The 24,460-nt window shown below is 54.2% G+C and overlaps 1 protein-coding gene across 1 annotated transcript in view; it reads right to left on the bottom strand.

Annotated features, from left to right (window-relative positions):
* The window catches only part of LOC129404330 (collagen alpha-1(XIII) chain-like), a 73,837-nt gene extending 62,694 nt beyond the window's left edge, over nt 1-11,143 (bottom strand). Inside the window, exon 1 of the mRNA XM_055136682.1 lies at nt 11,057-11,143. Coding sequence (XP_054992657.1) covers nt 11,057-11,143 — 87 coding nt within the window. The remainder of the gene's footprint in view (nt 1-11,056) is intronic.
* Nucleotides 11,144-24,460: the final 13,317 nt, after the last annotated feature.

Genomic DNA, 24,460 nt, shown 5'->3' with positions numbered 1-24,460 from the left:
CCTCCAGGAGAGAGTACAGTGGGGTTGCCTTTCACATGGCCAAGCCAGGTTCTATCCCGGGCACCCCACGGGGGTCCATGGGGTTCCTCCCTTGTGACATCATGTATTGGTGTGTAGGCACACAAGGTTCCCCACACTGCCAGGAGTGATTCCTGAGTGCAGAGCCAGGAGTAACCCTGGAGTGCTGCTGGGTGTGTCTTTCATGCTGAATTTGGTTCCCCAGGACTGATCTCCCTGCTTGAGGATTTGCGGCCGAAGCCTCTGATGAAGTTCCAGAGGTGGCACTGGCCTCTACAGGAAACACAGGAATTTAGGTGCCACTGAGGCCTCTGATGTTGATCAGCACTGTTTTCTAAGGTTTGTGCACCATTTTTTCTGCACTACTGGTTTTCTGGGTTTTTGGGAATGTCTTCTAGACTCTGGTTTGTGTGGGGAATGCCTGGGTGAGTGACTGATTTGGTCCCACAGCATCCACAGGATCTGAGTGGGCTCTAACATGCAGTTCTGTGGATGGCCATTTCAGCCTAATGGAGATGTCCGTCTCAGACGCTGGTCCTTCGAGGTTGATCCAAATGTGGGGCTCACACCAGCACTCTTAAGCTAAGATCCCGAGAGGGGTCTGGCCAGGCGAGCACCTGAGAGTCGCCTGTGACTTGTCCATGGGGTCCCCTCCCTTGTGACATCAGCCATTGGGGGTAGGCACATATAAAATTCTCAGTATCTCCCTTCCCATGGACCAAGAAAGTCTGCCAGAATGGAATGATCTGGTAAGAGAGATGAAGGACCTTAAGTCCAAAATTTGATGTTATTCCACAGCACCATAACACGGGCTGCTTGCAGGAGGGTTCCACTGAGTGAACAGAAGGAAGTAGCATCACTCCTGCTCCAGGAGCAAAATCTGGAGACAAAGGTTCTGAAAATAACGGAGATGCCCTTGTGCTTTTGCTACCCGTGCTGCCACTTCAGCAGCTGCAGTGCTGCCTCTCCCATCCCTCTGACTGGCTGCATCCGGGGCCCTGCAGCTGAAGACAGCCAGCAGTCGCCATCTCCGTCCCTGCATTTCCTTTGGTATGAATTTCTCCCTAGAATATTCTTTTTTTTTCTGTTTGGGTCACACCTGGCAATGCACAGGAGTGAGGAATTACCCCCAGTGGAGCTCAGGGGGCCATATGGGATGCTGGAAATCAAACCCGGGTCTGCCACGTGCAAGGCAAACACCCTACTCTCTGTGCTATTGCTCTAGCCCCCTAAAATATTCTTATTGATATCTATTAATTCCTCATTTTAAAAAGGAGCACATAACTGTACTTCTGGGTCACTGATAGATTAACATTTGACTCCAAATAGATCTGATAAAGTGCTCAGAATCCACTGTAATTTTTTACTTTAAAAAAAAAATTCATGCTCAGGGCTGGAGCAATAGCACAGTGAGTAGGGTGTTTGCCTTGCACGCAGCAGACCGGAGTTCGATTCCCAGCATCCCATATGGTCCCCTGAGCACTGCCAGGAGTAATTTCTGAGTGCATGACCCAGGAGTAACCCCTGTGCATCACCGAGTGTGACCCAAAAAGAAAAAAAAAATTCATGGCCCTATCCCCCCAAAAAGAGGGCCTTTTATGTAAACTCATAGTACAGGGTTTACATCTTGCCTCCCATTCAATGACTAGCACTACATAGGGTTCACAGAGCACCCACGGGTCTGGCACAAAAGCTACCCTTGAACAAAAGAAATCAGGGGGCTGGGAGATAGTAAAGCAGTTAAGGCAAAGACAGAGAATGGGCCCTGCCCTGATTCAGTTCAATCCCTGGCACTACAAGGCTGGGTGTGACCTGTAGGCAGGGCCTGGCCGGCAGGGCCAGGTTGGTTTGCGCAGGCAGGGCCAGTTTTGTTGGGCCAGCAGGGCAGGCAGGGCAGGTTGGATTGGGCCGGCAGTGCAGGCAGGGTCGGGGGGGTTGGGCCGGCAGGGCCAGGTCGGTTTGGGCAGGCAGAGCCAGGTTAGTTCGGGCAGGCAGGGCAGGCAGGGCCAGGTTGGATTGGGCCGGTACGGTAGGCAGGGCCAGGTTGGTTTTGGCAGGTAGAACCCGGTTGGTTTGGGCAGGCAGGGCCAGGTTGGCTTGGGCCGGCAGGGCCAGGTTGGTTTGGGCCAGCAGGGCAGGCAGGGCCAGGTTGGTTTGGGCAGGCAGGGCCAGGTTGGTTTGGGCCAGAAAGGCCAGGTTGGTTTGGGCTGGCAGGCCAGGTTGTTATGGGCCGTCAGGGCCAGGTTGGATTGGGCCGGCAGGACAGGGGGGCCAGGTTGGTTTGGGCTGGCAGGTCTAGGTTGGTTTGGGCCAGCAGGGCAGGCAAGACCAGGTCGGTATGGGCCGGCAGGGCCGGGTTGGTGTGGCCGGCAGGGCCACGTTGTTTGGGGCTGTCAGGGCCAGGTTGGTTTGGGCCAGCAAGGCCAGGTTTCTTTGGGCAGGCAGGCCAGGTTGTTTGGGGCTGTCAGGGCCAGGTTGCATTGGGCCGGCAGGGCAGGTAAGACAAGGTTGGTTTGGTCCGGCAGGGCCCGGTTGGTTTGGGGAGGAAGGGCCAGGTTGGTTTGGGCCGGCAGGGCAGGCAGGGCCAGGTTGGTTTGGGAAGGCAGAATCAGGGTGGTTTTGGCCGGCAGGCCCAGGTTGGTTTGGGCCGGCCGGGCCAGGTTGGTTTGCGCCGGCAGGGCCAGGTTGGTTTGAGCTGGCAGCGCAGGCAGGGCCACATTTGTTTGGGCAGGCAGGGCCAGGTTGGTTTGGGCCAGAAAGGCCAGGTTGGTTTGGTCCGGCAGGCCAGGTTATATGGGCCGTCAGGGCCAGGTTGGATTGGGCCAGCAGGACAGGCAGGGCCAGGTTGGTTTGGGCTGGCAAGTCCAGGTTGGTTTGGGCCGGCATAGCAGGCAAGACCAGGTTGGTTTGGGCCAGCAGGGCCGGGTTGGTTTGGGCCGGCAGGGCCGGGTTGCTTTGGGCCGGTAGGCCCAGGTTGGTTTGGGCCGGCACGGCAGGCAGTGTAAGGTTGGTTTGGGATGGCAGGACCAGGTTGCTTTGGGTCGGAAGGGCAGGCAGGGCCAGGTTGATTTGGGCTGGCAGGGCCGGGTTTGTATGGGCCGGCAGGTCCCGGTTGGTTTGGGCCGGCAGGGCCAGGTTAGTTTGGGCCGGCAGGGCCAGGTTGTTTTTTGCCGGCAGGGCCAGGTTTGTTTGGGCCGGCAGGGCAGGCAGGGCCCGGTTGGTTTGGGCAGGCAGGGCAGGTAGGGCCAGGTTGGTTTGGGTCGGCGGTCCAGGTTGGTTTGGCCTGGCAGGGCCGGCAGGGCCTGTTTGGTTTGGGCCGGCAGGGCCTGGTTGGTTTGGGACAGCAGGCCGAGGTTGGATTGGGCCGGCAGGCCAGGTTGGTTTTGGCTGGAAGGGCAGGCAAGTCCAGGTAGGTTTGGGCAGGAAGGGCCAGGTTGGTTTGGGCCAGCAAGGCCAGGTTGGTTTCGGCCGGCAGGCCAGGTTGTTTTGGACCGTCAAGGCCAGGTTGGATTGGGCCGGCAGGGCAGGCAGGCCCACGTTGGTTTGGGCCGGCAGGGCCAGGTTGGTTTGGGCCGGCAGGTCCAGGTTGGTTTGGGCTGGCAGTGCAGGCAAGACCAGGTTGGAAGTGGCCGGCAGGGCCAGGTTGGTTTGGGCAGGCAGGGCCAGCTTGGTATGGGCCGGCAGGGCCAGGTTGGTTTGCCCCGGCAGTGCAGGCAGGGCCAGGTTTATTTGGGCCGGCAGGGCCAGGTTGGTTTGGGCTGGCAGGGCCAGGTTAGTTTGCGCAGGCAGGGCAGGCAGGGCCAGGTTGGTTTGAGCAGGCTGAAGCAGGTTGGTTTGGGTCCAGCAGGGACAGGTTGTTTTGGGCCGGCAGGGCCAGGTTGGTTTGCGCTGGCAGTGCCAGGTTGGTTTGGGCCGGCAGGGCAGGCAGGGCCAGGTTGGTTTGGACAGGCAGGGCCAGATTGGTTTGGGCCAGAAAGACCAGGTTGGATTGGGGCGGCAGGCCAGGTTGTTATGGGCCGTCAGGGCCAGGTTGGATTGGGCCGTCAGGGCAGGCAAGATCAGGTTGGTTTAGGCCGGCACGGCTGGGTTGGTTGGGCCGGCAGGGCCAGGTTGGTTTGGGCCGGCAGGGTCAGGTTTGTTTGGGCCGGCAGGGCAGGCAGGGCCTGGTTGGTTTGGGCCGGCAGGGCCTGGTTGTTTAGGCCAGCAGACCCAGGATGGTTTGGGCCGGCAGGGCCAGTTGGTTTGGGACGGCAGGGCCAGGATGGTTTTGGCCGGCAGGGCCAGGTTGGTTTGGGCCGGCAGGGTCAGTTTGGTTTGGGCGGCAGGACTGGGTTGGTTTTTGCCGGCAGGGCCCTGTAGGTTTTGGCCGGCAGAGCAGGCAGGGCCTGGTTGATTTGGGCCTTCAGGTCAAGGTTGGTTTGGGCAGGCAGGGCAGGCAGGGCCAGGTTGTTTTGGATCTGCAGGGCCAGGTTGCTTTGGGCCAGCAGGGCCAGGTTGGTTTCGGCCGGCAGGGCCAGGTTGTTTTTTGCCGGCAGGGCCTGTTTGATTTGGGCCAGCAAGGCCGGCAGGGCAAGGTTGGTTTGGGCAGGCAGGGAAGGCAGGCCAGGTTTGTTTGGGCCATCAGGTTCAGGTTGGTTTGGCCCGGCAGGGCCGCAGGGCGAGGTTTTTTTGGGCCGGCAGGGCAGGCAAGACCAGGTTGGTTTTGGCCGGCAGGGCCAGGTAGTTTTGGGCCGACAGGCCAGGTAGGTTTGGGCTGGCAGTGCAGGCAGGGCCAGGTTGGTTTGGGCCGGCAGGGCCAGGTTGGTTTGGGCTGGCAGGGCCAGGTTAGTTTCGGCCGGAAGTGCCAGGATGGTTTTGGCCGGCAGGGCCAGGTTGGTTTGGGCCAGCACAGCCAGGTTGGTTTGGGCCGTCAGGGCAAGGTTGCATTGGGCCACTAGGGCTGGCAGGGCCAGGTTGTTTTGGGCCAGAAGGTCCAGGTTCGTCTGGACCTGCAGGGCAGGCATGACCAGTTTGGTTTGCGCCAGCAGGGCCGGGTTTGTTTGGGCTGGCAGGGCCAGGTTGCTTTGGGCCGGCAGGGCCAGGTTGCTTTGGGCCGGCAGGGCCAGGTTGGTTTGGGCCAGCAGGGCCAGGTGGGTTGGGCCGGCAGGGCAGGCAGGGCCAGGTCGGTTTGTTCCGGCAGGGCCAGGTTGGTTTGCGCCAGCAGGGCCAGGTTGATTAGGCCGGCAGGACCATTTTGGTTTGGCCCGGCAGGGCCAGGTTGGTTTGGGCCGGCAGGGAATGCAGGGCCAGGTTGGTTTGGGCCCACATGGCAGGCAGAGCAAGATTGGTTTGGCCGGCATGTCCAGGTTGGTTTGGCCCGGCAGGGTCGGCAGGGCCAGGTTGTTTTGGGCCGACAGGGCCAGGTTGGTTATGGCCGGCAGGGCCAGGTTGCTTTGGGCCGGCAGGGCCTGGTTGCTTTGGGCCGGCAGGACCAGGTTGGTTTGGACCGGCAGGGCCTGGTTGGTTTGGGCCGGCAGGGCCAGGTTGGTTTGGGCCAGCAGGGCCAGTTGGGTTGGGCTGGCAGTGCAGGCAGGGCCAGTTCGGTTTGGTCCAGCAGGGCCAGGTTGGTTTGGGCAGGCAGGACAGGCAGGGCCAGGTTGCTTTGGGCCGGCAGGACAGACAGGGCCTGGTTGTTTTGGGCAGGCAAGGCCAGGTTGGTTTGGGCCGGCAGGGCCAGGTTGGTTTGGACCGGCAGGGCCAGGTTGGTTTGGGCCGGCAGGGCCAGGTTGGTTTGGGTCGGCAGGGCCAGGATGGTTGGGGCCGGCAGGGCAGGCAGGGCAGGTAGGTACGGGCCGGCAGGGCCAGGTTGGTTTCGCCGGCAGGGCCAGGTTAGTTTGGGCCGGCAGGGCCAGGTTGGTTCTTGCAGGCAGGGCCAGGTTGGTTTGGGCCGGCAGGGCACGCAGGGCCTGGTTGGTTTGGGCCGGCAGGGCCCGCAGGGCCAGGTTGTTTTCGGCCGGCAGGGCACGCAGGGCCAGGTTGTTTTGGGCCGGCAGGGCACGCAGGGCCTGGTTGGTTTGGGCCGGCAGGGCCAGGTTAGTTTGGGCTGGTAGGGCTAAGTTGGTTGGGCCGGCGGGGTCAGGTTGGTTTGTGCCGACAGTGCCAGGTTGTTTTGGGTCGGCAGGGCCAGGTTGGATTGGGCCGACAAGTGCAGGTAAGTTTGGGCCGGCAGGGCAGGCAGGACCAGGTTGGTTTGGGCCGGCAGGGCCGGTTTGGTTTCGGCCGGCAGGGCCAGATTGTTTTGGGCCTGCAGGGCCAGTTTGGTTTGGGCTGGCAAGACCTGGTTGGTTTGGGCCGGCAGGGCAGCCAGGGCCAGGTGGTGTGTGCCGGCAGGGCCAGGTTAGTTTGGGCCGGCAGGGCCAGGTTGGTTCTTGCAGGCAGGGCCAGGTTGGTTTGGGCCGGCAGGGCAGGCAGGGCCAGGGTGGATTGGGCCGGAAGGGCTGGCAGGGCCAGGTTGGTTTGGGCCAGCAGGGCCAGGTTGGTTTGGGCCAGCAGCGCCAGGTTTGTTTTGGCCGGCAGGGCCAGGTTGGTTTGGGCCGGCAGGGCAGGCAGGGCCAGGTTGGTTTCGGCCGTCAGGGCCAGGTTGGTTTGGCAAAGCAGGCCCAAGTTGGTTTGGCCAGGCAGGGCCAGGTTGGTTTGGGCCTGCAGGGCCAGGTTGGTTTTGGCCGGCAGGGCCATGTTGGTTTGGGCCACTTGGCCAGGATGGCTTGGGCCGGCAGGGAAGGCAGGGCAAGGTTGCTTTGGGCCGGCAGGGCCAGGTTGGTTTGGGCCGGCAGAGCCAGATTGGTTTGGGCCACTTGGCCAGGATGGCTTGGGCCGGCAGGGAAGGCAGGGCAAGGTTGCTTTGGGCCAGCAGGGCAGGCCGGTCCAGGTAGGTTTGTGCCAGCAAGGGCAGTTTGGTTTGGGCCGGCAGGGCCAGGTTGTTTTGGGCCGGCAGGGCAGGCAGGGCCATGTATGTTTGGGCAGACAGAACCTGGTTGATTTGGGCCGGCAGGGCCAGGTTTTTGGGGGGCGGCAGGGCCAGGTTGGTTCGCACCAGCAGGGCCAGGTTGGTTTGGGCCGTCATCGCCAGGTTGGATTGGGCCAGCAGGGCAGGCAGGGCCAGGTTGGTTTGGGACGGCAGGGCCAGGTTGTTAAGCCAGCAGGGCCAGGTTGGTTTAGGGCAAAAGGGCCAGGTTGGTTTTTGCCGGCAGGGCCACGTTGATTTGGGCCAGGCAGGCAGGCAGGGCCAGGTTGGTTTTGGCCGACAGGGCCTGGTAAGTTTGGGCTAGCAGGGCAGGCAGGGCCAGGTTTGTTTGGGCTGGCAGGGCCAGGTTGGTTTGGGCCGGCAAGTTTAGGTAGTTTGGGGCCGGCAGGGCCAGCAGGGCCAGGTTGGTTTGGGCCGGCAGGTCAGGCAGAGTCAGTTTGGTTTGGGCGGGCAGGGCCAGATTGGTTTGGGCCGGCAGGGCCAGGTTGGTTTTGGCCGGCATGGCAGGCAGGTCCAGGTTTGTTTGGGCAGGCAGGGCAGGCAGGGCAGGCAGAGCCATGTTGGTTTGTGCAGGCAGGGCCAAGTTGGTTTGGGCCAACAGGACCGGGTTGGTTTTGGCTGGCATGGCAAGCAGGGCCAGGTTTGTTTGGGCAGGCAGGGCAGGCATGGCCAGGTTGGTTTGGGCCGGCAAGGCCAGGTTTTTTTGGGCCCGCAGGACCATGTTGGTTTGTGCAGGCAGGGCCAAGTTGGTTTGGGCCGGCATGGCCAGGTTGGTTTGGGCGGGCAGGGAAGGCAGGGCCAAGTTGGTTTGGGCCGGAAGGTCCAGGTTGGTTTGGGCCGGCACGGCCAGGTGTTTTGGGCCGGCAGGGCAGGCAGGGCAAGGTTGATTTGGGCCAGCTGGGCCAGGTTGGTTTGGGCCGGCAGGGCCAGGTTGGTTTGGGCCAACAGGGCAGACAGGGCTAGGTTGGTTTGGGCCGGCAGGGCCAGGTTGGTTTGGGCCGACAGGGCCAGTTAGTTTTGCGCCGGCAGGACCAGGTTGGTTTGGGCCGCAGGGCAGGCAGGGCCAGGTTGGTTTGGGCCGGAAGGTCCAGGTAGGTTTGGGCCGGCAGGGCAGGCAGGGTCAGGGTGGTTTGGGCCGGCAGGCCCGGGTTGGTTTGGGCGGGCTGGGCCAGGTTGGTTTGGGCGTGCAGGGCCAGGTTGGGTGGACGTGCAGGGCCAGGTTGGTTTGCGCCAGCAGGGCCAGGTTGGTTTGTCGAGGCAGGGCCAGATTGGTTTGGGCCGGTAGGGCCAGGATGGTTTGGGAGGACAGGGCCAGTTTGGTTTGGGCCTGCTGGGTAGGTAGGGCCACGTTGGTTTGGGCCGGCAGGGCCAGCAGGACCAGGTTAGTTTTGGCCGGCAGGGCCAGGTAGGTTTGCGCTGGCAGTGCCAGGTTGGTTTGGGCCGGCAGGGCAGGCATGACCAGGTTTGTTTTGGCCGTAGGGCCAGGTTTGTTTGGGCAGGCATAACCAGGTTGGTTTTTGCAGGCATGGCCAGGTTGGTTTGGGCCGCAGGGCAGGCAGGGCCAGGTTGGTTTTGTCCGGCAGGGCCAGGTTGCTTCGGGCGGCAGGGTCAGGATGGTTTGGGCCGGCACAGCCAGGTAGGTTTGGGCAGGCAGGGCCAGGTTGGTTTTGGCCGGCAGGGAAGGCATTGCCAGCTTGGTTTGGGCCGGCAGGGCCACGTTGGTTTGGGCCGGCAGGACCAGGTTAGTTTGCGCCGGCAGGGCCAGGTTAGTTTGGGCCGGCAGGGCCAGGTTGGTTTGGGCAGGCAGGGCCAGGTAGGTTTGTGACGGCAGGGCCTGGTTAGTTTGGGCCGGCAGGGTTGGGTTGGTTTGCGCCTGCAGGGCCAGGTTGGTTTGGGCAGGCAGGGCCAGGTTGGTTTGGGCCGGCAGGGCAGGCAGGGCCAGGTTGGTTTTGTCCGGCAGGGCCAGGTTGCTTCGGGCGGCAGGGTCAGGATGGTTTGGGCTGGCAGGGCCAGGTTGGTTTGGGCCGGCAGGGCCAGGTTGGTTTGGGCCGGCAGGGCCAGGTTGGTTTGGGCCGGCAGGGCAAGGTTGATTTTCACCTGCAGGGCCAGGTTGGTTTAGGCCGGCAGGGCCAGATAGATTTGGGCCCGCAGGACGAGGTTGGTTTGGGCCGGCAGGGCCGACAGGGCCAGGTTGGTTTGGGCCATCAGGACCAGGTTGGTTTGGGCCGGCAGGGCCGGCAAGGCCAGGTTGGTTTGGGCCGGGAGGACCAGGTTGGTTTGGGCCGGCAGGGCTGGCAGGGCCAGGTTGGTTTGGGCCGGTAGGGCAGGCAGGGCTAGGTAGGTTTGGGCTGGCAGGGCCAGTTTGGGTTTGGCCGGCAGGACCAGGTTGGTTTTGGCCGGCTAGGCCAGGTTGGTTTGGGCTGGCAGGGCCAGGTTGGTTTGGGCCGGCAGGCCAGCAGGGCCAAGTTGGTTTGGGCCGGCTGGGCCAGGTTGGTTCGCTCCGGCAGGGCCAGGTTGGTTTGGAGAGGCAGGGCCAGGTTGGTTTGGGCCGGAAAGGCCAGTTTGGTTTCGGCTGGCAGAACCAGGTTGGTTTGTGCAGGCAGGGCCAGGCTGGTTTGTAGAGGCAGGGCCGGGGTGGTTTGGCCCGGCAGTGTCAGGTTGGTTTGGGCTGGCAGGGCCAGGTTGGTTTGCTCGGCAGGGCTGGCAGAGCCAGGTTGGTTTGGGCCGGAAGGGCTGGCAGGTCCAGGTTGGTTTGGGCAGGCAGCACCAGGTTGGTTTGGGCCAGCAGGGCCTGCTTGCTTGGGGCCGGCAGTGCCAGGTTGTTTTGGTCCTGTTGAGCAGGTTGGTTTGGCCCGGCAGTGCCAGGTTGGTTTGGGCTGTCAGGGCCAGGTTGGTTTGGGCCGGCAAGGCCAGGTTGGTTTGGACCGGCAAGGCCAGCTTGGTTTGGGCCGGCAGGGCCAGGTTGGTTTGGGCTGGCAGGGCCAGGTTGGTTTGGGCTGGCAGTTTGTATGTTCTTGGATGTGAACATTCCAAATCTTTCAACTCTTAAGCTTGGAACTATAGATTCCCAAGCAGCGAGAAGGACAGAGACACTAACTTGATAGTGTGAAAGCAGTAGGGTTCTATTCCAGTATACTGGGGTCAACTATCTCACCCACAGAGTGGTTTCTTGACTGCTAACCCGAATTTAGGCAGCAAGCAGTTTAATAAGGGTTTGATTACATAAGCAGTACTTGTCTAATTGTTTCTGAAAAAATCTCAGCTAGCTATCACACAAAGGTGTTTTGGCAAATGTCTAGCATAACAGTGGTCAGGCAATAGTTAAACATAAGTTTCCATTAATAGTTCTGGTTACATATGCAACTCATTCTTTTAGGGTTCACAAAAGACAGTTCTGGGCCATTTTGACTAGGGGCATAATGAATGTTTGAGCCCACTTGCTGGCCTAGGAACTTTCCCAGGTGGGTTCCGGTTGGCTACTTTCATTGCTGAGAAACCGAGACTGGTTTTGCTGATTTCTGCAACATTAACAGGCGTCAGTATTGCCCTTCCACAAGAAAACACTGTTAGGCGGAAAAGAAAGAGTAGGAGGCTCTGGGAAAAATTACAGACTTGCACCGTTAAGATTTGTTTTGGGGTAAGTGTATTCTTTCTCCTTCATTTTTTACACAAAAATATTTATCAAAGGAGTAAACTCATAAAGTCTGTTAAAGCCTGTCCTGTAAGATCTGAGTCCTGTCAGATGTCGCCCCCAAATAAAGACAAAATAAAGAACTGAATCTTGAGAATATATGGCTGCATTTTAAAACTTTGCTGTTTGTAGACAACTTCCTCTTTGCTTTATTTATGTGTGTAGGGAGGGGAGGAGATTTGGTATTGCTGCCAGACCCAGCAGTGCTCTGGGATCACTCCTTGGGGATTCAGCGTATGAAGTTAAGGCTCCACATGCATGGCGAGATCCCTGCCCACTGGTTTTTCTTTCTGACACCTGCAAACCTTTGAAACTGCTTTGAAGCTGCAGTCTGTGCTTCATACTGGCATCATGCTGGGAGCCCCAGGCATCAGCAGCCCTGCCATGACCTCTAACAACTGGACCTCATCTCTTTGCACCACCAGCCCCATCGTGCCAGTCAGTGTTCCTCTCACAAGGCCGATCGTATTTATATAGAATTTGAATTCCTGGGGTCATTGATAGGCCAGGAGTGCAGTTCCTGGCCTTGCAAGCAGCCTGCCATGTGGCAATCTCTGGCACAATGTAGGGTCCCTCAAGCACTGTCATGAGTAATCTCAAAGTTCTGCCACTTGTGGCCCTAAAATTCAAAACTTTGTTCTATAAATCTGGCTGGTGGGTGTTGTTGACAAAATACCATTCTTTTTTCCCATTCTTTTTCTGTTTCATGCTTATGATACTCAGTGGGGTTCCGAGGACTAAACCCAGGCCAGCTGTATGCAAGGCCAACATCCTAGCAGACTGTAGCTCCAGCCCATAAATTTATTCATTTTTGATTGGAGGCTCTGCTAGGCATTGCTCAGAAATTACTCCTGACTCTGTGCTCATTGATCCCCTCATGCACGGCGTGGGAACTTCTGGGTGATTGGGAATGAATCTGGGTTGACTCCGTGCTAGCAAGCACCCTGTGCTCTGTGCTATCTCTGTGGCCGTCATAAAAATGATTTTACTATGGGTAAAGTTAAAAAAGTTGTGAAATTAGATCTTCTTTTTTCTCATTAGAACGCAACTTACTCTTTCAGTTGTGTGTTTTTATTTGGGGTCCAGTCAGCTGTGCTACGGGCTCACTCCTGAGTGTGAGCTCAGGAATCACTCCTGCTGGGCTTGGGTAGACCTTATGAGGTGAGACATGCGTATGAAAAATGCCCTCCTTGATATGTCGTCACTCTGCTCCCAGACCTAATTTTTATCTTTTGTACAAGATTTCTGTTTAGATATTATAGTATTTTCAGTTAGAGTGGACCAAAGGCACCTGAGGGATGGGCCTGCAGCTCAGCTGCTCCTGTCTTCACCATGGGTAGCCCAGATGCCAACCCACTTCTGCATCCCCTGGATACAAAGGAGCATCTGACAGTGTCTCCCCTGGGTGCATGTGCTGAAGGGTGTGGCCAGTCAGGACAGTTCTGGCACCAGGGCAGGGACTTCTGGTTAGGGCCCTGTGGTGGTTCCCTCTCTGATGCTCACAGCTCTGATTTATCGTCCAAGTTTTGGGCAGAGCTTCGTGCTGATCCTCAGGAATTAGACGTTGGAGAGAGTGTCACCCTGCTGACCATCCCCAGGTAGTTGGAGAATGACAAGATGACAGAGCGCAATGACAGGCTTCCAGGGCTGTCAAACTCTTGAGTTGATTCTGGAAGGAGCCCTGGGATGTGTCTCCTGGTCGGAGTGCCCCATGCTCTGGTGTTTGACATCTTTGTCCCTGTTTGTTTTGTTGAATTTGTATTTGGGGGCTGGAGCGATAGGGCAGCAGTTGGCGTTCACCATTCACGCGGCCGACACGAGTTCGATTCCTCCACCGCTCTCGGAGAGCCCGGCAAGCTACCGAGAGTATCGAGCCTGCGGCAGAGTCTGGCAAGCTACCCGTGTGTATTGGATATGCCAAAAACAGTAATGATAAGTCTCTCAATGAAAGATGTTACTGGTGCCCACTCGAACAAATCGATGATCAACGGGATGACAGTTACAGTGACAGTGTTTGGGGGCCATACCCAGGGATGTTCAAGGAGTACTTGCAGCTCAGTGCTCAAGCATCCCCCATGCCAGGTCTTGGGAATCTTTTGATGTACCAGAAAAATAGGCTGGTTTGTTCAGGTTTGTTTTCTGAGGTAAGATGAGGTGACTTGCGGGGAGTTGATGGGAGGGTCACACCCTATTGTGGAGAGCCTCCACAGGACCGAGTGCCTCGTAAACAACACCTGTTCTTGTTAATTTCACCGTGCTTTGAAAACAGGATGTCCTGTCACGCCCACAAGGTGTAACTAGCCTATCAGCTGCAGACACTTGGGCGTAAACAAGCAGCGAGAGGTATATAAGGAGGGAAGCTGCCTAGCTAGTGGGTTCCCCCCTGGTTCCTCTTCCTTCGTCCATCCATTGTTCGTCCTCTTTTCCGTTTGCATGAGAAGGTTTCTTAATAAATCGCTGCAAGAAGAATCTCCGGGTTGCGTTTTATGATTCTCAGGGGTCACTTCTGGCTTAATACTAAACATTGGACCAGCGTGCTTGGGGGACAAGATAGGAAAATGGGGATTGCCTGCTCTACACACTCTCCCTGAGCCTGCCCTCCTGTTTCTCCAGAGAGCCTGCTGCTCTGTTTCTTTTCTTATTATTTGTCCCACAGGGGAGGTGCTCACAAGTTCTTCATGGCTCTGTGCTACCAATTCTCCCTGACCAGTGGTAGGGGCTTCTAGATGTGCTGACTCCATATGCACCCTAGAAACTACAGTGACTCGGGTCCCAGTACCTGTGTTTCCCCTATTTTGTCCTTCCCACTCTGGAGAGCCTCTGCCTGCGCAGTCACACAGTCTCACGTTCCCTTGCTGCTGTGTGCGCAGTTCTGGGCATGTGCTGGTTCCAGGGAGCTGGAGGAAAGGGTCTCTCCAGCCTGCAGAGGGCTTCGGGACCAAGACGCTTCCCTGCTTTGAGAGGGATCGAGGGCGGTCCTGAACCCTTAGTTCAGAATCCTATGGCACACATGTCCTTGCACAGCTTTGAGTCACTCACTGGACATTGAGTGTCCTGTTCTCTCCCTAGTGATCAGGGGCTGTGGCATGCATGGTGTGTGTGCTTAGTGTTTTTGGTTTCAACCCAGCATCACATTTGGGGTCCTGCTTGGTCTGTGCTCAGATGTTCCTCTCTACAGTGCTCACTGGAACAGTGGTGCTGGGACTCAGCCTGGGGTTTTAATGTGCAACTCTCTCTTGAAACCTTCTAGTATAGCGCCCTCACATTTTACCCAATCCAGCTACCTTAGCGTGATCTCTGGGCCCATCCACCAGAGTTGCACATGTAATATCATTTCTCCTGAGACTGTTTGCCCTGAGTCCCTCTATGGCCCTGGGGGTCCCATTGTCACTATCTACAACCGGGTGGAACAGGCCCTTACTAATGCCCCCTTGCGTACCAGACACAGAATGTTCCTTGATGTGGCCGTAAGCTTCACCCCCAAAGAAGAACATGCCTGCACGCTGCCTTCAGAGGAAGCTCTATGGGGACTTGATGCTGTAGACCTGCCAGCACCTGCAGGCTGTCGCTGGGAGCCATGTGTGTCCGACTTTCCTGGAAGATCCACCGGGGCTCCTGTGAGTTCAGAAAGGACTGGGATTCTGATGGACAGGATGTTTGACAGCTGTACAGACCACTATTTCTTGTGGTCCTCTCTTTTCTTTCTGTTTTTCTTATTGGGCCAAACCTGTAGGTACTCAGGGGTTACTCCTGGCTCTGTACTCAGGAGTACACATATATAAAAAGCCTTATATATGTGAGAATTGTCTATCCTCAGCCTTACTGTGCATATGAAAACTGTGCATTTGGACCACAACATCCCATTTTGCTGGATGTTGTGGTCCAAATGGCATTCAGGTGGGGCTAGAGTGATAGCACAGTGGATAGGGCTTTTGCCTTGCATGCAGCCAACCAGGGTTTGATTCCCAGCGTCCTATATGGTCCCAGAAGCACCGCCAGGATTAATTCCTGGTTGTAGAGTCAGGAACAACCCCTGAGCATTGCTGAATGTGACCCAAAAAGCAAAAAAAACATAAATCAAATGGGATTTAGGAGATTGACTCAAGTTGGATACATGCAAGGCAAGCACCCTATGTCCCATACTGTCCCTCAAGTTCCTCTAAGTAACTCCCTCCTATTCCTGAATCAGTATAGTTCTTGTGCTACCCTTCACTTGAGTGTATTCATTTTAGTTTTTCCTTTTGGTTTTGGTTCAGCGCTCACATCCACATTTCTTCTAGCTCTGTGCTGAAGGATCACTTCTGGCAGTGCTCAGGCATCCATGGGGGTCCTGTGGATTAACCCAGTCTGCAGCTTACGAGGCTGGTGCATTACCCACTCTACTACTGCACCAGGCTTGCAACTTCATTTATTATTTTGTCATTTTATTTCTATTTGGTTTGGGGGCTACACCTGGAAATATGCAGATTACTCCTGAGTATATGTTGGGGAATTTCTCCCTGCAGTGCTCCAGAGCCATATGGATGCCAAGGATGAAATCCATGTTTGTATATCAAGTATGTGCCTGCCCCATTGTACTATCATTCCAGTGACATGTTCATTTTCTTTTCTATTTTTATTTTTTGGTATTTTGGGTCATACCTGGCTATGCTCAGTATTGTTCCTGGCTCTGTACTTAGGAATTACAGCTGGCGTTGATCAAGATACCATATGGAATACCTGGGTTTGAACCTGTGTCAGCTACATGCAAGGCAAACACCCTATCTGCTGTACTATTGCTCTGGATCCAAGAAGTTATTTGCTTTTGGTCTCACCCCATCAGATACCACGCTACTTCACTGCGCGGGTTCACTTCTAATGATTCTTGGGAGTCTTCAGCATGACTCAGTAGTTCTTTGAGTATTGTGTCTCTGATAGGCGCCAATCTGGGCATATAGAAAATGGAGATTTTTATATTCCCATCTTTTTTGGTTTTTTGGGTCACACCTGGCGATGCACATGGGTCACTCCTTGCTCTGAACTCAGGAATTACCAGTGGAGTTGCTCAGGGGTCCCTGTGCGATGCAGGTAATCGAACCTGGGTCAGCTGTGTGCAAGGCAAAAGCACTACCCACTGTACTATCACTCTAGCCCTGTTCATTCCTTTCCTGTATTTTCTAGGGTTTTATCATGGACACAAGGTGTTGACCTATAGCCTTTTCCTTGTAACTAAACTGAGCATTCATTTCTGTGGGGTCAGGGCATTCTGGGATGAAACCTTTTCCAGTTTCTCAGACCTTTTGAATCATAGGGAAATTTATCCTGTAAAAAACCTTATATATGTGAGAATTGTCTATCCTCAGCCTTACTGTGCATATGAAAACTCATTCTGGAGGGAAGCCTTATATATGTCAGGAGTGTGGGAAGGCCTTCATTCACACCTCCAGCCTTCGTCAGGATAGGACATTTCATACTGGAGTGAAACCTTTTGTATCTTAGGAATGTGGGAAGGTGTTTGGTCTTTCCTCAAGTCTTTCTAGTCATAGTAAAACACATACTGGAGAGAAACCTTATGTTTGTACACAATGTGGAAATGTCTTCTATCAATCTGGAGATCTTACTAAACAGTGGAGAGACACTTCATCAGTGTCTGCTATGTGGGAAGGCTTTCACTCTACCCTTAGGCCTTACTGTGCTTAAGAGGATTTGAACTGGAGAGAGCCCTTATCTATGTGAGGAGTGTGGGACAGCCTTCCTTTATTTTTAGCCTTCACCAGGCACAAAAAAATGCATACTGGAGGGAAACCTTTTGTTTTTAAGCAATGTCGGAAGGCCTTTTCTCAGTCTCTAAAGGTTGCTAAGCACTGGGAAATTCATTGTGGGGAGAATCCTCAGGCTGTCAGACAGGTGGGGATTTCATTGTGGGGAGAATCTGCAGGCTGTCAGACAGGTGGGAAAACCTTCAGTATGTCCTCATAATTTACTCGGCATATTCAGTGTGGATAGAAACCTCGTCAATGTCAATCATGTGGGAAGGTCTTCAGTCTTTACTCAGGCTTTACTCTGCCTCTGAGAACTTATAATGGAGAGAAGCTTTATATATGTAAGGAACTTGAAAAGGCAATTTGTCAGTCTTCATCCCTTACTAGACATGAAAATGCATACCAGGGGCCGGAGCGATAGCACAGCGGGTAGGGCGTTTGCCTTGCACGCGGCCGACCCGGGTTCGATCCCCGGCATCCCATATGGTCCCCCAAGCACCGCCAGGAGTAATTCCTCAGTGCAAAGCCAGGAGTAACTCCTGAGCATTGCTGGGTGTGACCCAAAAAGCAAAAAGAAAAAAAAAAAAAAGAAAATGCATACCAGTGTGAAATCTTACGAATGTTAAGAATGTGGGAAGGCCTTTGTGTTCCACTCAGGCCTTAGGAGACAATGTTAAATTCATACTGGATGACATGCCCTAACCCCAAGTAAGAACAGGCCCCTTCAGTAATACATGGTTTGTTTGTATAAGGAAGTGGGGTGACCCAATGTGGAGATATGGAGGAAATAATCCGAGTATTGTGGGACACACTTCCCATGACGTCAGCACATAAGGGAAAGGTACTTGCTTGTTATCACTCGGGTGCAGCGATGTCAGTGTCCCAGCATTTGGACTTGATGAGTCTGTTACCTTGTAATTAATGGGCCTTAGTGATTGAAGCCAGGAAAATGGTGATTAAATTAGAATTAAATAAACAGGTACTAAATCCTCCCCTCACTTCAGGCTGTCAAGGCTGACCTCTGTCTCATTCTTTGCCCAGACTCTGGCTTGGTTCACAGGCCCTGGTTTGGTTTGTGGGGATTAATGACAGAGATTAACCATGATGCAAACCCTTTGAAATTAGAAAAACGGCGAACCTCCATTCTTCAAGCCCTCTAGTAGTATGCTCTTGGGAGAGTCACTGAGCTGTGCTCAGGACATCATCCTGCCTCTGAGGTCAGCAATCCACGTTTGGGGTGGACTCAGGGAAACTTATGTGTCCCTGGGGTTGGTGTCACATCAGCTGCATGCAGGGAAGTACCTTACCTGCTGCAGCATCTCTGCACTGTCTATATTCAGGTTTCGTTAGATTTAGAAAACCATTAAGGAAAAAATTTCATAAAGTATTAAGTAAGCAGAATGGCCTTGACAAGTTTCTTTAATAGGGTGGATAGAGACACTTTACATGGACTTTACTGTGCATAGAAAGACATTTGCTGTTTTTTGAGATGATCCAGAGGCCCCTGAATCAGATGTTTTACAAATGGTGGGAACATGAGAGATTCACCAACATCCACCCCCATCTTAGTAGGAAAATCCACGTAACTGTGATTACTAGTAATAAAGGGTAAACCTGGGTTCCAGTGACCTCAATTCAGCAGTAGTGAGGGGAGAAAAAGAAAGGTCAGACTTTTGCTTGGAAGCAGTAAAGTTCCAGCAATCTAATACTCACCAGAATGGAAAACACCATTGTGATCTGTCAAAAAGGCCAAACAAGGACACAAAATTACAAGTATGGTTTACTGACTGTTAGCTTCATGTATGCGTCCATTCTGGGGTTGGTCTACGTGCCCCGTTTTATATGCTTACTTATATATTTTCGTTTGGTGGCACACCTGGTAATTCTTAAGGGTCACTCAAGGTGGTGCTCGGACCCTATTTGGGATACCAGGAATGGAATTCACGTCGACCAAGTTCACAGCAGGTGGCAGTGCACTGTACTCTCTCTCTGTGTTTATAATTTTGTTCTGGAACTGCCTCCTGGGTTTTCCTTACAGAAAAAAATCTACTACTTGTGTGTTATCAAGGGGTAGAATGTTGACTGGACAGTGCTCTCTGATGTCTTACCAGCCCTTGCTCCTGTTCCAGTGTCTCTCCAGGTCTCTGGGCTGCTGCGTGGCCAGTTCCTCTCTGCATCTTCAGGACTGACTTGGAGGTCACTGCTTTCACCCCACCTTGATTGATGACTTCCCCAGAAACTCATTGCCCCATGCCCCACATGCTTCCTATCTTCCTGTTTTCCTTTAAAGAGCCCCCTTTGCATTTCTCCTGATGGACTGTGTGAGAGCATTGGTTCATTGTTTGCCCAGCACAAGACCAGAGGATACTCCTTAATCCCCACTATCCCCCAATGTGTGACAGGACACTCCAGCAGCTCCCTCTCCACCCCTTTACGCAAGCCCACCCCTTCGAGCCACAGATTCAGCTGGGTGGGGATAATGGTTTTCTGCACATCTGAAGTCTGGACCTTTAAGGCTGCTTGCTGAAATGGAAGTGACATCACAGTGGGGCCTTCCTGGTGATTCTATTCCTGGAAATGGGTGAGAGTCATTGTTCACTTGGGTAAAGGACAAAGTGGGGCCCCTGCGAGCACGTGGGGATCTGAAGTCGATTTTGTGGCAGGACGGGAGCAGGCTCCCATGAGTGCTCGGTGCCTCCCCATCTCCATACTGAGCTGCGGGTCACCACCAGCTTGGGGGGCACTTTTGCACTTGTTTTTCACTTGTTCCCTGATATCCAGGTGGTTCCTGAGGTGCAACGGAGCTTTGGGGGGTGCAGGGGTCGAGGGTGTGAGTGTGTGATCTTGAGGGGCTCCTGCAGCCACAATCGCCTCCAGCTGTGAGATGGGGCAATGGCAGGTGGGTGCAGAGCTCAGAGCGGGGGCTGTGGGCCTGGGGCTTAGGGACCTGCCGTGGGCAGGAGCTTGGCCATCTGACCCCCCAGCTGACCGTGTTGGAGCCTTGGCCCCAGTCTCGCTGCTGTAGAATCTCCAGATTCACTTTGAGGGGTAGAGTCGAATCACACTCAATGGCAAGAGATCCTGTTCCGGTCCTACTTTTTATTGGCTGCCCTGGTGGGATGGGGCATCCCGAGCAGTGGATCTGTAGGTGACTGGGGTTTGCCAATGACAGTTTTCTTTCTGGGCCATTTTTGGTGTGGGCTATTTTTGGGTGGCTATTATGCCCTGGGATACCCCGAGGGCTTACTCTGGCCCCCGACTCAGATATTATTCCTGGAGTGTTCTGGGGGCTGTGGGGATGCAGAGGATTGTCTGGTGTCAGCAAGGAAAGTATCGTAACAGCTTTACTGTCTGTTCGAACAGGAATTTCTGCATTGTAACATCAAGTTGCAAGCTCTGCTGAGACCCCTGGCTATGAGGTGAGTACTGCAGGTAAAGGGTATGTGTGTATTTGTAGAAAGTATAGCACGTAAAGGGTGTGTGTGTGTGTGAGAGTGTGTGTGTGTGTGTGCGTGCGCTCGAGCATGCGTAGAAAGTTGTTTTTCAGAGGAGAGGGAGTGAGGGATTCCCCTCACCCCCTACCCTTATAGAGCCACATTTCAGGCTTTTTTTGCAGGGGGTACAGTCCTGATGTTGGTTGTCGCTGATGTGCAGGAGCTCCTGTCCTTGGAATCTGCCCCTGGCTGCGCCTTTGAGAAACTTTTGTGGGTCCCAGGGAGGAATTCTCAGGCCAAGGCAGGGATGAGTTTTCAGTCTTGTAGCCAAACCCAGAGCTTGTGTTGCGAAAGGCAGCACAGATGCCAACCCATTTTGCTTCCCCTGGGGAGACAGAAGCATCGGGCAGTGTCCCCCAGGCAGGTCTGTGAGCTGGTGCCTGAGGGTGTGGCTGGGTGATGACATGCCATCAGACACACCATCCCCAGGTAGGAGGAGAGTGACAGGATGAGGCGAGGCAGTGACAGGAGGCTTCCTGGGCTGAATGTCTCTAAGATGTTTCAGGAAGGACCCTGCCATATGACTCCTTGTCGGAGGGCCCAGCTCTTTTCTGTATGAACCCACATTTGAGTCAGTTGTATTTGGCTTTTGCACCACACCCAGTGTAAAGGGTACTCATACCTCAGTGCTTAAGGATCAGTTTTGACACGTCTCAGGGACCATAGAGGGTGCTGGGGGGTCAAAGGCTGGCTTCGGAGTGTTTTGTTTTCTTTGGAGGGCTACAACCAGTGACTCTGGGAATACTCTTGGCTCTGCACCCTGGCATTGCACCTGGCAGTGCTTGTGGAACCATGTGTGACGATTGGGTTCACCAGCCCGACCTGCTGTCCTGTTACTCTGTCCTGCTGCTATGTTTTCTTTTGTATTTATTTTTGTGCGACAGTGGAGGTGCTCAGGCCTTCTTGGCTCTGTGCTCTGGATTCTGACCTGATACTCATCACTGGTCCCCCGGATGTGCTGGCCTCATTTGCGCCCTGGTAGCTTGAGTGACTGAGGTCCCAGGTTAGGTGCGTCTTCCATTTTGTCCTTCCCCCTGTGGAGAGCCTCGCCTGCTCTCTCACACAGTCCCGCATTCACTTGCTGCTGTTTACAGTTCTGAGCAAGCCCCAGTTCCAGGGAGACGGAGCAAAGGATCTCGGGCTTTTGGGCTCAAGACACTTTTAACTGCTTTGAGAGGCATGTGCAGTGACCCTGAACTTTGCTCAGAGTCCTACAGGTCATATGTGCACACACAACTTTCAGTCGATGCTGGACATGGAGTGTCCCCTTCTCCCTAGAACATGGGCTGTTGGGTGCAGGGGGTGTATGTTTAGTGTTTTGGCCTAAAAGCAGGGTTACTCCTTTGGGTCCCACTGGTTCTGTGCTCAGTTGTTACTCCCCACAGTGCTCATAGGAGTAGTGACTGGGATGTCCTTGGGGTTACTGTGAGCAAGGCCGCCACCTTCAGTAACCTTCCAGTAGAGCATCCTCACATTTCAGCAGATGCATCTCTCTTAGAGCAATGTTGGGACCTGAAGTGAGTGGAGTCCTGTCAGCACACTGCGTCTCCCCATCCCTGCACTGTGAGCAGTGGGGCTGCGCCAGCTTGGGGGGGGTCCTTTAGGACTTGTTCTTCACCTGTTTCTGATAAGCAGGTTGTTCCTGAGGCGCGGCGGGGCTTTGAGGGACCCAGAGGCTTTGGGGCTGTCGTGGGGGCTGTGTCCGGATGCAGGGGTCTCGTACATGAGTGGGTGATTGTGGGGGTGTACCTTTGTCCACGATCGCCTCCAGCTCTATAAAGGTTCAGCAGCGTGTGGGTGCAGGGCTGAGATCGGTGGCTTCGGGCCTGAGGGCTTCAGGACCTGCAGAGGGCAGGGGTTGGCCATCCCTAACCTCCCAGCATGGGACTGAGCTGGCTCTGTCCCAGAGCTGTTGGTCCTGGTGCCACTAGTGTAGAACCTCCAGATTCACTTTGAAGGGCAGGGCCCCAGCTCCCCTGCAGCAGGAGGCCCAGTTGTCCTCTGTTCTATGACTGTCATGATGGGGCTGGGTTACTCAGTCATTGGGTCCCTGCTGGTGTTTGCAACTGACATGTTTTCAGTGTTGTTTAGGTTTGGCTTGTGTACCACATCCGGAGATACTCAGGGTTTACTCTCGGCTCTGCACTCGGGAATTCCTGCTGCCGTTGCTTTGCGGACCATATGGGATGCTGTTGATCAATCTGGTTTGGCTGTATGTGCATGTACGCAAGTTTCCTACCCACTTTATTCCAACTTTTGTGCGTTTTTTTCTAGGTCAAGAATTGCTGCTTCTTAAGGTCCAGTTGAATAATACCTCTCCTGACCAGATGACCCCTACCTGTTTGTTATGGTGAGTAGTGAGGTTAAAGTTTTGCATTTTTTTAAAAGAGAAATAGTTGTTTTCTGGGGTGGGTGGTGTTGTTTTGGAAGCTTTGCTCAGGGTCACTACTGATGTGGTGAAAATAATTTGATTATAAATTGCCAGAGCAATAGTAAAGCAAGTAGGGTGCTTTCCTTATAAGCAGCGAACTCAGCTTCGATCTACATCTGGCATTTTATATAGTCTCTGAGCCCCACTAGGATGCAGGGGTCGTTTGTGTGACTATGTGATCCTGGGGGGCCCCTTTCGCCACCATCGCCTCCAGCTCCGGGATCGGGCAGCAGCGGGTGGCTGTGGGGCTGAGCACTGGGCCTGCTGTGAGGGTGGGCGGGGATTGGCCTTCCTGACTCTGACAGCACAGGACTTTGCTGAACCCTGTCCAGAACCTTTTATTTTGTTGTGGGGACTTGTGTTGCTGTAGGTTTTCCTGGTGGTCCTCAGGCCTTCCTTTGGGCGGTCCTCAGGGAACAGCCCCTGTCACCCTACCTGCTGTTCTCTCTTTGACTTTCTAAGAGATTTCCTTCAGTGTTTGTGTTTAAAAGTGAAGGAGTGAGCCCATAACAAAGCTAGTTGGGTGGAGTGACAGTACTGCGGGGTGGGTGTTGGTCTTACCCATGACTGACTGGGGTTTGATCCCCAGTATCCTATATGCTCCCCCAAATGTCACCGGTTCTATGCAAATACATAAGCCTAAGAATTAGTTTGAGGATTGTCAGGCTCCTTACAGGGATCCTCCCGAAGGATCTTCCCTCTGCTGTTGGCCTGTTTGGACTGTGAGAACCACAGAGATGCCCTCCACCTGCCCGGCCTATCCACCCAGGGATTGTTCGACTAATTCTTACCTTGATTGCTGTGATTGATTTCAGAACTCAAACCACAGCATGAGGATTTGTTGTTGCTGAAATTTCACTTGAGAATGTTGTCACCAAATAGGAGTGAATGGCAAGATTCACACGTGGAATAGACATATTTCTATGCTGGCGGGATAGCTCAGTGGAGCGAGCATGTGACTTGAAAGGTGGGGTCCAGGCTCCATCCCTGCACCTCATCTGTGTTCCCGCAACAGCTCAAGAGGAAATCCAGAGTGTAATGCTGGGAGTGGAGGGCCTTAGTCTCACTGGGCACTGACATTAGTCAAATTAAAACCTAAATACATTGTATTATTCTTCATACTAATGGAATACTGTGTTTGCCTCTGTAGAATGTTCGTGCAAGTGTTAATGTTTCAAAGAAGTGGTTGGTGGGCCCTAGTGATAGCACAGTGGGGAGGATGCTTGGCTTTGTATGAAGTAGAAAGCTGGATCCATCCCCAACACCCAGAAGGTCCCCAGCACCCCACTAGGACCCATCCCTGAGCACTGCTTGATGTGCCCCCTCACAAAATTAATACATTGCTGGAGCGATAGCATAACAGGCAGTGCTTTAGCCTTGCACATAGCTGACCTGGGTTCGATTCCTCCATCCCACACGGCAGAGCCTGGCAAGCTACCCGTGGCGTATTCGATATACCCAAAACAGTAACAAGAAGTCTCACAATAGAGACGTTACTAGTGCCAACTCGAACAATTGGATGAACAATGTGATGGCAGTGCTACTATAAGAAACATAAAATTATAGCTGAACATTACATCAGCATATCTCAAAAAAAGAGACTTTCTCTGCACAACCAAGGTACAATTCTTGACTACTAGTACAAATTTTGAAGAATTTCATTTTTGTGTCATAATAGCACAGCAGTAGAGCGTTTGCCTTACATGCGGCCTTCCTGGGTTCGATTGCTCTGTCTTTCTCGGAGAGCCTGGTATGCTACCGAGAGTGTCCTGCCAGTACAGCAGAACCTGGCAAGCTCCACGTGGCATATTTGATATGCCAAAAACAGTAACAAGAAGTCTCACAATGGAGACATTACTGGTGCCCGCTCGAGCAAATTAATGAGCAACTGAATGACAGTGCTAGAGTGCAATTCATCCACTACCAAACTACTAAATGACTACTCATTACAGAGGAGAGAAGGGACCTTCTGTTCATGTGGCTGATCCATTTTAGATCCCAGTTAAATTCAGTACATAGTCAAACTTGAGCACTGTTTGAAGAGTTGCTGAGCACAGAGCTAAGAGCAGCTTGAGAACCCCA

Source organism: Sorex araneus, chromosome 4 (assembly GCF_027595985.1).
Source record: "Sorex araneus isolate mSorAra2 chromosome 4, mSorAra2.pri, whole genome shotgun sequence".
Classification (NCBI taxonomy): Eukaryota; Metazoa; Chordata; class Mammalia; order Eulipotyphla; family Soricidae; genus Sorex; species Sorex araneus.
Note: the sequence above shows the minus strand (reverse complement) of the source record. Positions and strands in the feature narration are given on the sequence as shown.